Genomic DNA, 12,847 nt, shown 5'->3' with positions numbered 1-12,847 from the left:
TCCAAATGCACGACTCAAGAGACAAGCAGACAGTGCAGAGGAAACTTTATTCGGTCCAAGGTCTGGGATCACGCAGACAGTCCAAACAATAAGAAGTAATAGTACTGCAGGCTTACGAGGGTGGTCAGTGGACAGGCGTGGGTCGGTACACGGAGAGCAGAAGTCAGGCAAACAGGAGTGCGGGAACAAGGCATCAAGGATGGCGATCTGGCGGAGGACAAGTCGTCCCCCGGGTCCTATATATACTGGGAGGCATCAGCTGGGACAAGGTGCAGGTGTGTGCTGACTAAATGGCTAGCCACGCCCAGCCTGGGCAGGAAGCCAGGAGCATGACACTTTTGGTATCATCACACTTCCCTTTTGCCAACAATTCTGTGATGGCGAGAAAAAAAAAAGCCAAGGGAAAATCATAACATATTGGTGATGTATACTTTTGATGCTTTCTGATCCAAATACTTATTTATACTTGTCATAGAGTTTTCACCACCTTGGATGGAAGACATATTTCTATAAAAAAAAAAGAAATGTTTGAGGCTAACACCTCATCTAAAGGGGATGCATTATGGAGAAACTATTAAACTCTTATATTCAAATAATTGTAAATTGGGTGGCACTCTCGAAGGCTGGTTAGCATGTCTGCCTCACTGTTCTGAGGATTGGGGTTCAAATCCCGGCCCTGCCTGTGTGGAGTTTGCATATCCTCCCCCTGCCTGCATTGGTTTTCTCCGGGTGCTCCAGTTTCCTCCCACATCCCAAAAACATGCAAGTTTGTTAATTGAAGACTGAATTGCCTGTAGGTGTGATTGTGAGTGTGAATGGTTGTTTATATGTTCTTTGTGATTGATCCAGTTCAGGGTGTACCCCACCTCTTGCCCGGTGCTAGCTGGGAAAGGCTCCAGCAATCCCGCAACCCTTGTGAGGATATGTGGCTCAGAAAATAGATGGATGGATGATGTAAAAAAATGTTTGTGTATGTCCGTGACTCGATGATGATGGCAAGTGAAATCACAAATAATGCTTTTAATTCATCTTTCATCTACAGTATATGGGAATTCATTTTTTTCTGCTCAGACTCTTGTCTGCTTTAAAATAAGTCACTGCTCACAATGCCCTCGCTCCGCCTCCTGTCATCATGGAAATGAAAGCCATCCAGCATGCACTAGACCTGTGGTAGAGTGTGTATCTGTGTGTGTGTTGGGGGGACTTTGAGTGAGACAGGACCACCTTCTCAAAAAAAAATGCCAATTTCAGTGACACATAGAGTACTGTATGTAATACACTATATAATGCCAAAAGTATTCACTCACCTGCCTTGACTTGACTTGACCTGCCTTCACTGCTATAACATCCTACAGCCATGAGGTTTAATATAATGCTGATCTACCTATTTTTGCAGGTATAACAGCTTCAAGTCTTGTGGAAAGTCTTTAGGAGTCAGTTTAAGGGGATTGCCCCCCATTCTTCCAGTAGCATATTTGTGAGGTTGGACAGGAAGGCCTTGATCACTGAGCACTTGAAATCAAACCAAAGGTGTTCCATTGAGTTTAGGAGAAGACTCTGTACAGGCCAGTCAAGTTCATCCATACCAAATTTTCTCATCCATGTCTTTTGTGGACTTTGCTTTGTGCACTGGTTCACGAACATGTTAAAAAGTAAAAGAGTACCAGTAATTCCCAAAACTTTTGACGATACAAAATTTCTTAGAATGGTGAAAGATTGAAAGTTCCTTTCAGGGGCTAATATTTTGGAGATTTCCAATTTTGTGGGAACAGTTTGGAGATGGCCCCTTCTCGTTCTAACATGACAGAAGTGCACAAATCAAAGTCCAAACAGATATGGACGAAAGAGTTTGACGTGGATGAACTTGATTAGCCTAGACAATGTCGACCTCGACCCTATACAACTGTTTTAGAAGAATTAGATCTGAGACTGATAGCTAGGCCTGCGTGTAACCTCACAAATGCACCTCTGGAAAATGGTCATAAATTCCCAGAAAAATCCTCAACTTTGTAGAAAACCTTCCGAGAAGGGTTTCAGTGCTTATAACAGGAGAGGGTGGACCAATGGCATAAGAATTGGATGTCACATGAATTAATATCTCAGTGAAGGGAGGTGTTTACTTTTGGCAATATTCTGCATATGAATATGTATTTGTATGTCAAAATCTTATCTTGATGTTCAAATCTGTGTCAAATCAGGAACGGCTTGATGTTAAAGCTATTCAATTTTTCCGCACTTATTGACGAAGGCCACTTCCAAACCCTATGAACTCTAAGCCAAGCTGTCCGGCGTTTTTTGAAATTCATCCTCACTTTTTGTAGAATCTTAACCAGACTCACAAATACTGAGAAAGTCAGCTGCAAATGATGCAGCAATCCATGAAAAAAATTTGGGATTCCACTGCACACCCAATACTTTGTCTCCTGTGAACTTGAAGCCTCTGATACATCCAATGACTTCTAACTTAAAAAAAAAAAAAAAAACTAGAAGCCTTCAAGCAAAAAGGCGACTGCTCAGCATAGTATACTCCACCCACGAGTTATTTCACACCGGGTCCCATTTCCAAGTCAGGACAATCAAAGTTATTTCAACACAGAGCTGAAAACGCACTTCTAAAACCCAGCTTTCAGCCAAACGGTGACCAGTGGAAGCTAATGTTCCTGCAAAACACTCCACTGAACTCCTGTAGTTCTGCAGCTGCACGTGATGTCCTTGGAAAAAGCACCAAAACGCAACCCAACTGGTTCACAGACAATCCAACAAATCTTATTCCTGAATATGCCAGGGACAACAATGGCAACGGACAGTAGTTGATCAAATATAATTTCAAGGAGGCTTTCACACAACAATTTAAATGATCATATGTTGTTGCCATCAGCAAGAAAAACATCATCAAATAATGAAAACCCATGTGCACAGTCTTAATAGGTCTTGTAAAGTTATTGGCCTATGTCATTCAAATTCTACAGCAACCTGAAAGTCATATATACTGTTCAGAGGTTCCAATTTCTGTGGGCGATAAAGTAAATGTGTGTTCTTGAACCCACACTTTTTGGACTTGTCTTCTGTGCCCTTCTACTTCCAGTCTTCTCTTCTCAGCAGAGGCAACTTGTTCAAGCTTGCAGTACTCCACGCAGAAACACAAGTGCAATGCATTTTTGTTTCTGCAATATCCATACTTCAGAAAAATGACTATCTCTCACTCATGAGCTGAGCCCTGTGGGTGTGGGTTTTGGCATTACAAAGCCAATCCAACAGTCCAAGTGTGAGCATCAGAATCCTCACACTTCGTCATGAATGCCAAAACTTCTCAGGTTCACTTACCTGGGATCTTGAATAAACAACTCGAACAGCCTGGAAGAAGAATAAAATGTGTTTTGGCAAAGAGTCAACAACTATTGAAAATTGAGCAAGGATTTTCTAAGGAATAACTTTTCAACTGAAAGTCAGAATTTACCATGCTAAACACTCCTTCAAGCAAATAGGGGGGATGGCACACCGACCAAAGGCATGAAAAAAAGCTCAAAGCTTTCATGCTGTTTAAGAATTTTTTTTTACATGACCTGAAAGGAGTGTATTAAAAATTGCTGTTTTGGAGAAATTAACTCTTCTGACTCTCTTTTGTACTCACATTGTCTCCATTGGGTTGGTCGCATGTGCAGGATGGAGGACAGCAAATGCAAAAAAACATTATTTTTTTTCTACGGTAAACACGTAAGTGACCTTTGGCCAGGGAGAAAGCTCTGCCTCAGGTTCAAAGATGTTCTCAAAAATTGTTCTGCCTTCTTAATCAACAGGAGCACATGGTAAAGTCTTGCATATTAAAGACCATGCTGGCGTTCTGCCGTTGCAGCTGCAGGCCTCTCAGGAGTCATATAAAAACTCTGGAAGAGAAATCCGCAAAACCTCAAATTGACACAAAAACATTTTTTTTTTTTTAACCCCAAACATGTCCAGAACAAAAAACAATTTTCATCAGAATTCCATGGGCAAACAGAACCATTTCTTAACTTCTCCTCATGGTATTAGACCTTTTGAAAAATGTTCAGTGACTCTCAGAAATGTCAGAGAGCAGCATGTGCATTTGAAGTCATCCATACTTGAGCTTATTAACCTCAAGTGACTTCTCTTTGCAACCTTTAATAGAAGGGCTACTTTGGAAATTCCCAGTACCAAATAAATAGAATGATAGTCAGTAGAGCACTCTATCGCCATCCAACCACAGTGTAGCAATGATCAATTTCTTTAATTATCAGCATACGCTCTGAGGCTGGAGATCACACTGAATGACCTTTTTGTGAAGCCACACACCAAGACGAATAAGTACAGCAAGTTGAGTCGGAGTTCAACACAGAAACATGAATAAGTGAAAGAAAAATAAGGCACTGTTATCATGTGGCGCACATATCTGTTTCAAAGTTCTGAGGTTGGGGGTTCAAATATAGGCACTGGGCTTCCTAGGTGGAGATTGCATGTTCTCCATGTAAGCCTGCCATCAACAACAAACAAGCCAACAAATAGCAATCAAAACAGTTAGCTCTCCACCTCAAACTTGGTAAATTTTACAACTTTCAGAACCATGAACCGGAAATGAGCGTCAACTTTGTGATTGCTGTAAATGGTTGCTACTTAGTCATTCTGTCGAACAAATTATTTATTTTATCTTTGCAGGTATGGAAAGATAGTATCAACAAAGGCCATTCTGGATAAGAACACCAATCAGTGCAAAGGTAAGTAATTTTGTGTTCTACTTATACACATATACATGAATCCACAGACTTAATGTCAGACATATCCACAGACTACCAACTTGAGAATTTAGATAATCTATAGCTCTAATGCAGTTCCCATTATTGCTCTTCTTCCTGTGCAACAAATTATCTTGTCATATGAGAGGCCGACTCTTTTTTTTGTCATTAGTGTCTGCACATTTAATGGTGTTGTCACGGCCCATCAGAACGGGAGTAGGACCCAAATGCAGGACTCAGACGATGCAATGTAGTTCGGGGAGAAACGTTTATTATTCCGTGGTCGGGGATCGGGCAGGCAGTCAGGTGCAGCAGCAGTAGTTGGGACGTCGGGCGAAGAGAGCATCAAGCGGGCAGGCAGGAGTCGGTACACAGGAGATCAATCAAAGCAGGCAGAAGTGTCAAAGGAGTCAGGCTTACGGGGTTGGTCGGAGAACAGGCAAAGGTCGGTACACACGGGTTGTCGATCAGGGATACGGGAGTACTCGAACGGGACATGAAGCTCAACAATCCGGCGTGGACCAGTCGTCATCGGGGTCATATAAATACACAGGATAATCAGCCCGCATGAGGCGCAGGTGTGCGCCTCCCAATCAGCGCAACCGCACTGGCACCCGCACAGCCCGGGCTGGAGCGGCAGGATCATGACAGTTGTGTACATACAGTCCTGATACTCGTGGCTCATTGCTAATTGTTCATAGAGTAGACATTGTACAGATCGACATGCTTAAATATACTCGAGTACAAGACCAATTAATGAGCAAACAAACTAAGTGATATCAAATGAAGCGTAATTACTATTATTGTCACAAATGTTCTCTGTGTACTTTTAAGGATACTTTTCGGCTCTATTTCTTTCTATTATTTGTTTGTCTAATTATTTATTGTGTGTTAGTGTGAGTGTGTTGGAATTGTGCTCTCCATGAGGTCACCGTGGTTTTGATTAAAGTTAGTGTTATTGTTATTATTAGAGTTAGATTAGAATTCCGGTTAGCGTTACACCTTTCATGATGCATAAGACCAAGTAATGAGCCTAAAAATTAATATTTGGAAAACTTATATTGCAAATGTCAACACTGTCAATACATTTTGCTTTTTGTCCTTTTGCTGCTAGCAAGGCTGGTTGACCTTAAGGGGTGAAACTATGGGAAGTGAAGAAAATGATTGGGGTGACTGTGCTGTTTTCTACTTGCCTTAAGGTATCAAACAGCACTGCTTAACAACGACTGATGTTCGATCATTCTAAAATTGCTTTGTGTGTCAAAAGGGGGTCACCCTCCAAAGTGAACTTGGCTTTTTAACCAACGCTGAGATTATCTTACAATGTACACTTGGGGTCAAAATGTAGAAGAAAAGAACTACTGCCATTTAGAGGACTAAAAAGGGAAAAATGGTGATGCAGTAGGCATATGAGTAAAAGCTGATGCATATATGTATTATACACGCAAAGGATTATAAAGCAATAATAAATAATTCCCCATTATTATCTCTAGTAATGTTAGTAACAAGTTAGTGTAATACTGAGCCATATCACATCAGTATTGTTCTTTGCACAATACAAAAATCAAATTTTCCAAACATGTTCTTGAGCAGAAACTCAATAGTAAAGACACAACATGTCTGAGTGCAAAAGAGAAGCATGTCAACCTCCGATGATGTGTAATAGTCACTGTTGAGTCTCAGGACTCTCGGGGATCTGCAAAATAGTTTTTAATGCATTAAAGGGGCATGACAAAAATAGTAAACATAAAACCCGTCTGAGGGAATACCTCTGACCTCTTATAATAACTTTTGGTTGTTAATACATATTTACACCAGTCAATCACATTAAGTGATACAAAATCCAAACCAGCTAAACTAAAAAATCTATCTCGGGTTTGGTCTGTCTGTGGCCTCTGAGGAATACAGCAATTATGTCACATTATCATGATGAAGCACTTTAAATGTATACAATGTATACAAAATAAATGTGACATGCAATACTGGTGTGCAATCCCATTGTTGTTGATTGATCCATTCAAATACTCACTATATGTTGATTACTCATTGTTTTTGACAATAATATGGATGTGCACAATTTAAGTAAATGTATCAGTATTTCTTCAATTATGAAAATGTGTCATTACAAAAACTGTATTGAAACTAGTGAAGAAAGAAAAAAAAATCCATCTACTTAAAGTGCTTCATAATCTGGAATTGAATTGATTGTGAGGTGTCGAGAAAGTCTTACCCTTATTATGTAGATGGTATAGTTTTTGGACCACACAAACGATTGCATGACAGGGAAAATTTGAATAATCTCACTCAAGGGCGAGAATCATGGTAAAATTTTCACCAATTCCAGAAGCACTATTCGGGAAAGTATTTGTGTTTTAGTTTTAAAATGTATACAGGTGGAAAGATGAGTCATTAATCATAGTATCATGAATTTATAGACATTTTGATGAAAGTGTCTGCTCGCATTTTGACGCACAGCGGAGGGAGCTTGGTGGAATAGTGTTTGGCACATCTGCCTCACTATCCTGAGGGTTGGAGTTTGGATTCCAGTACTGGCCATCCTGTGTGGAGTTTGAAAGTTCTCTTTGTTGCTGTGTGGGTTATCAGTGAGTGTTGTGCCTTCTTTTCACATTTCAAGTTTTTTTGTTAGTGTTGCATTCAGAAGAGCGGTAGTATGGAGATGATATCAGAGTGTAGATACCATATCCTAACTACCCATAGCCGGCATAATTTTTTATTCCTTTAGACTGCAAATTAGTGGAAACGGAATCCACAGCACCTCTGCTGGTTGCAGACAAGATGTGTACCTCATTTTGAATTAGCTGCTTTGTGCGCAATTAATAAGTAATCTGTGTAAATAGATATTTTGCTGTTTCAGTTAATATCATTAGACTGTTGGCTCTAACGTTGTGTGGGTGGATGTATAAATCCGACAAATCGAATAATGCTTAAAAAGGAGAGCGAATCGAGTCGGGCGATGTGTAATTTACTGGTACTAATAAGTAATCTTATTTCTAGCATGAGGTAATATCTTGGGCGTGATCACAGGTTACCCTTCTCCATTTCAAGCTGACCCAAGTTTTACTCTTCTCCACCTTGCCCTGTGTGGTTTCCCATGAGTCATCCTCCCAGAATGCAACACTGCTGAGATGACAGGTGAAAGGTGGGGGTGAGATACCCAAAGGGAGAGTGTGAGAATAACCTTGAAAAGACTATGATTATGTTGTTTTACATGTGGAATCAGAGTTTAGCCGAAAGGGACTGGATAGAAACAAAACTAAAAAAAATTATGATCTCCTCCAAATTTGTGTCTTAATCCTGAGAGATGATTTTTTGATTTTTATCCTGGGTAGTACAGCACAGTGATCCCCCAGATATAATGAAATTATTACCTACAGCAGGGTTATGAAGCCATATTATTTAAAAGAAAAAAAAATTGCATGAGCTTTCACTTTCTGTCTACAAGTAAACAGTTTTGGACGATTAAAAACCAAATTGTCAAACTTTCTCAAACTCTGACCAGGCTAAAGACTTTTAAGAGTGAGTTTTCAGTGTTTGAGTGTAGGTGGATGAAATCCCATTTTCTAATTCACATTTTATTGTCTCCTTTTCAATAGTGTGCTGTTATCCCTTCCTATATGACATTATCTCTAAGAGTAAAACATGTCCAATAATGTTACCAACAATGTCCAGTCATATTCATTTCGGTACAAAAAGCTACTTAACACTTACACTGTCAGTGACAGAGAACCAATACTTCTGTTAAATCATCTGCATGGCTAATCGTGATCATGTCCGCCTAAACAGAAACACCTCTTAATAATAATGCTTTCTACAGGATGACACAAATATTTTGTTTTTATAAGATGACAAACATCTTATTTGTCACTAAAAGATGACGAGTTATCTGACTGCATACTTATGGGAGCTGCAGGTACTTGTTCAGGTTTTTGATTGGCTAACGTGATTCACAGTTGGACAGTATATGTTCTTATCAACATAGAGTACATGACTTTTAAAACTGTGCAACTGAAAATCTTTTTGTCCCTTGGGGTCGGGGGGGGGGGCATTTTAAAAAAACTTTCATACAGATTCAATGGCAGTGCTTTCAGAGCAATATCATCGGACCGTGAGTCTGTGACGTTCTTGTGGCAGCACCAAGGCATCATAATCTTTCTGTACATCATCTGTGCTTTTACTTTATTGAAGAAAAAAAAAGTCTTTAATTCTGTCTATCAAACTGTGAAAATGAACAATTCTGCACATTTTGCTTTCTGAGTTCTAATCTGACAATGCAATGTAAAGTTTAGTACCCAAAACAGATTGACTCTAATTGACACAAGTATTGTATTAGCTGGTGCAGTACAATGAAGCGTGCTTGAGCAAGGCTAAGTTTGAACAGGCCAAGTACGTCTTCTTTACACTAATAGAGAGGTTTTCTTATCACAGTGAAACGATGTGGTCACACATTGTGTACAGTTGTCCAGCCTCCTGACCCTGATCCATTTAATGTCAACGTGGTAGCCGCTCACAACTCATCACAGCCAAACCTCTCGCGTTCCTCATCTTAGCGAGGGGGGAAAAAAATGAACACGCAAACTACTTGAAGAGGTCAGTATCGGTCATGTGAGGAAAATGCTGGTGACAGAGACTCAGTCACGTACGCAACCAGTTGGCTATTTCACCATCGCCCTCTAAACGACCTACATAGCATATATTACTTTATTTTACTTTACCTAATTGGCAAGGTTGCCAATGTACTATACCTCTGCAGAGTCGACTGTTTAGTAGTTAACAATATATTTTGAAGTCCAAAATGAATGGTCCTTTATCATATGTCAGGCAAAATTTTCTGTGACTCAGCAAGTTTCTGGTATTCTCACATGTAATATCAAGTAGTCACTGATTGTATAGTTGTTCACTTGTCTGACCATTGTGTCAGCAGCATGGGTTCACTTCCCTCTCTGTGATGGTGTGATTAAAACTCCATTCATCCAGTAGTCTACTTGTGAGGTCTGTCTCTCTGTGTCCTATGATTCACTGGTGATCAGTCCAGGGTGAAGTCCACCTTTCATCTGAAGTCAGCTTGACCTCACCCTGAACACAATAAAGGGTATATTAAATGGATGGACAATTTGGTAAAAAATGAATGTCAACGCTACTTGTTGATGACACCCACCATAAAGAACCACACAGTAATTGAGCTCTCACCACGTTAATAATTCATTCCTGCTCTCCTTAACCAAATACTGCTCCACCAAGCCAAACACAACATCCATCAATCCATCCATCCATCCATCCATTTTCTGAGCTGCTTAACCTCACGAGGGTCGCAGGTGTGCTGGAGCTTCGGGCATTAGGCAGGGTACACCCGGAACTGGTTGGCACACATAGAGACAGACAACAGTCACACTCACAATCACAGATAGGGGCAATTTAGAGTGTCCAATTAATGTTATATGTTTTTGTGATGTGGGAGGAAACCGGAGTGCCTGAAGAAAACCCACGCAGGCATGGGGAGAACATGCACACTCCTCACATGGGATGGTCGGAATTGAACCCGGGTCCTCAGAACTGTGATGGAGACGCCCTATAAGTCCGCCACCCGTCCCACCCCAAACACAACAATTAAAAAAAACTGCTTGTGCGGATTGCAAAATTTCTACGGAGGGGTCAATTGGCCACTCCGATCTAGTGGTTAGATTGAATGAATTCATGGTGTATTTGAATTTTTGTGGCCCGTGACAGTCATCTTGAAATGGTGAAGCAGTTACAAATATATTTTCTGCATGCTCATGTTTCCCCTCACTGAGCAAAGTGGGTGAACAGCTAGCTAAAATCACATTATAAACCATCTTGTTGAAGTTTTGTTGTTAAAACGATGACTTCACAAGCTGATTTTTTTTCCACTTAGTTTGGTTGCGCTTCGTCAGTTACAAGCATGCCGGTCCCGAGTGGAACTGCTGCATACTGATTTTCACTCATGACTCTTGGGCGAAAAACAACAATGCGTGCGGGATCAAGAAGAACATGACTGAAGCTGGCAGAGTGAATCCTTTGCTGCGCATGAACGACAAGTAGCTTGTGTTGTCTTCATGTTTGTTAGTCCCTGTTTTAAGGTTTAAAATAACAAATACAAATCACAATAATAAATGTATATACCTAGGTATTACTACCATCCCCTCTGTGCATATACTGTAATTATTTTTGCTTTTATAAATTGTTAATCTTATAAGTCATACATGCAACTAGTGTTTGCCTCAGCAGTCAGTCTTCAACACACTCCTCCCCGTCCAATCACAGTCATCTTCATGGCTTCTCTGTTCTCTCGAGCAACAATCCACGGAAGTCAAGTACAGGGTCGTTAAATCATATTAAAACTCTTCCCCTCATTCCAACTTTACAATATTTGGTAAAATGCGCAATGTAAAAGAGAGCTGGCATTCGTGTGTAGTGCTTTATCTATAGCACTCAAAATAAAGTCGCATCTCTTTAGAATAACAGTCTACGACGGTCTATGAACTCCCTTGGTAAGTGAACTTGTAACAGTGAATGAGAATCTCTGGGCTGAATCATAAACTGAATGTTGACACACAGAATGATTCAGTGAATGACAGTTTTTAAACCTTTTTTAATGAACTGATTAAAGATAGGTGACTGGTTTGCACGTCTGCCTCACAGTTCTGAGGCCTCGCCTTTGTGGAGTTTGCGTGTTCTCCCTGTACCTGCGTGAATTTGGTCTGAGTATTCCGGTTTCCTCCTACAATCCACATAAAAAGATGCATGATAGTTTAATTGGAGAGTCTAAATTTCTCGTAGGTGCAAATGTGAGTGTGAATGTTTGTTTGTCTATTGGTATGCTCCGATTACCTGGCGACCAGTTCAGGTTGTATCCCACCTGTCAGCCACAGTCAACAAGGATAGGCTCCAGCATACCTGAGTGCCTAGTGAGGATAAGGTCGGTGGAAAATGGATGGATCAATGGGTGGATGGATGATTGCAGTTAGTACTGTCAAAATAATTGACATTCCAATCACTACATGTATACATGTATGGTTTTGCCTGTGTGGCTTTACATTTTTGGCACAGATCAACGAAGTCTAAAGGTAGTTAAAACATTGTATTGTTCTTTGAACATTTGAACTTGTGTTACTGATACCTAGAGGGCTTTTGAAGCAGCAATCATATGGATGAACATTGTGTGGTGGCTCAGTCTTTGTGTACAGTGTTAGGCATCTGTGTGAGACATTCAATACTTAGTATTGACTTTGAAAGGCACTATCATGGTACTGCTTGAACCCAGTGAAAGAGAATCTGAGACGCCGAGGTATGTGTGAAGCATCTCATGCAGTATGCAAATGTAAGAAATGTTTGTAGTTAGTGCATGTTGCTTGTATTTCGTTTTATTTGCTCGCTACTCAATGCTTACAGCTACCTTCACCAACTGGCTCCTTCCTTGGGTTGAAAAGACGAAGTGAGTGGGGAACCGTCCTCCTGCTGGTATACAGCCTTTCGACAACCAAGCTACCTTAAATGCCTCCTTCCAACCACACATGATAACTGGGCATCCTGTGGTACCAGGCTGAACTGTGTGGGATCTCAGAAAGTAGTGGACCCCAGAGATCCAGTGTATAGGCATGCCTAGGTATGGCCATGCCCAGATCCCTATCCACCCTCCCCCACCTAGAGGTAAATAGCCTCACTTTCCTCTAGATAAGCTTGTTTAGGCAAAGACTAAGGATTCACACTCCGACGGAAAAGGAATGTGCTGGTGTTATGCAACTGGAAGGCCTTAAAAGATAAAATATCTGACAGCCACTCGCATCATTAGCTTCAACATGCCACTGAGTTAAGATTATGGTGAAGATCGTACTACTGGGAAGCGCATGAACCTTATGGCCATTTAAAAAAACTTTTTGCCAGTTCATCTCCAACCATATTGAACAAAACCTTACCTGGACCTCACATTGGTCAATTTCAGGAGGCAATGGGGTTACACATTCTTCTGGAGTGATTATCCTTCAGGAGCGCAACATGGTGTGGGCTGGCCCTCAAAAACAACTATTCTGCTGAGAGTCACTGAAACACCGTTCCCCTAGTCA

General features: G+C 40.7%; 1 protein-coding gene across 8 annotated transcripts in view; it reads left to right on the top strand.

Moving 5' to 3' along the window:
* rbms3 (RNA binding motif, single stranded interacting protein) overlaps positions 1-12,847 on the top strand; it is a 345,032-nt gene that overhangs the window by 121,637 nt on the left and 210,548 nt on the right. For 7 of the 8 annotated variants that reach the window (XM_061822004.1, XM_061821911.1, XM_061822083.1 and 4 more), the window contains one exon: positions 4,672-4,730. In XM_061822004.1, coding sequence (XP_061677988.1) covers positions 4,672-4,730 — 59 coding nt within the window. Of the gene's footprint in view, positions 1-438; positions 763-4,671; positions 4,731-12,847 lie in introns of those variants that run through there. The other variant, XM_061822423.1, reaches the window with a different exon arrangement.

Source organism: Syngnathoides biaculeatus, chromosome 1, assembly GCF_019802595.1.
Source record: "Syngnathoides biaculeatus isolate LvHL_M chromosome 1, ASM1980259v1, whole genome shotgun sequence".
Lineage (NCBI taxonomy): Eukaryota > Metazoa > Chordata > Actinopteri > Syngnathiformes > Syngnathidae > Syngnathoides > Syngnathoides biaculeatus.
The sequence above is the reverse complement of the archived record's forward strand: the minus strand, read 5'-3'. Positions and strand labels throughout refer to the sequence as shown.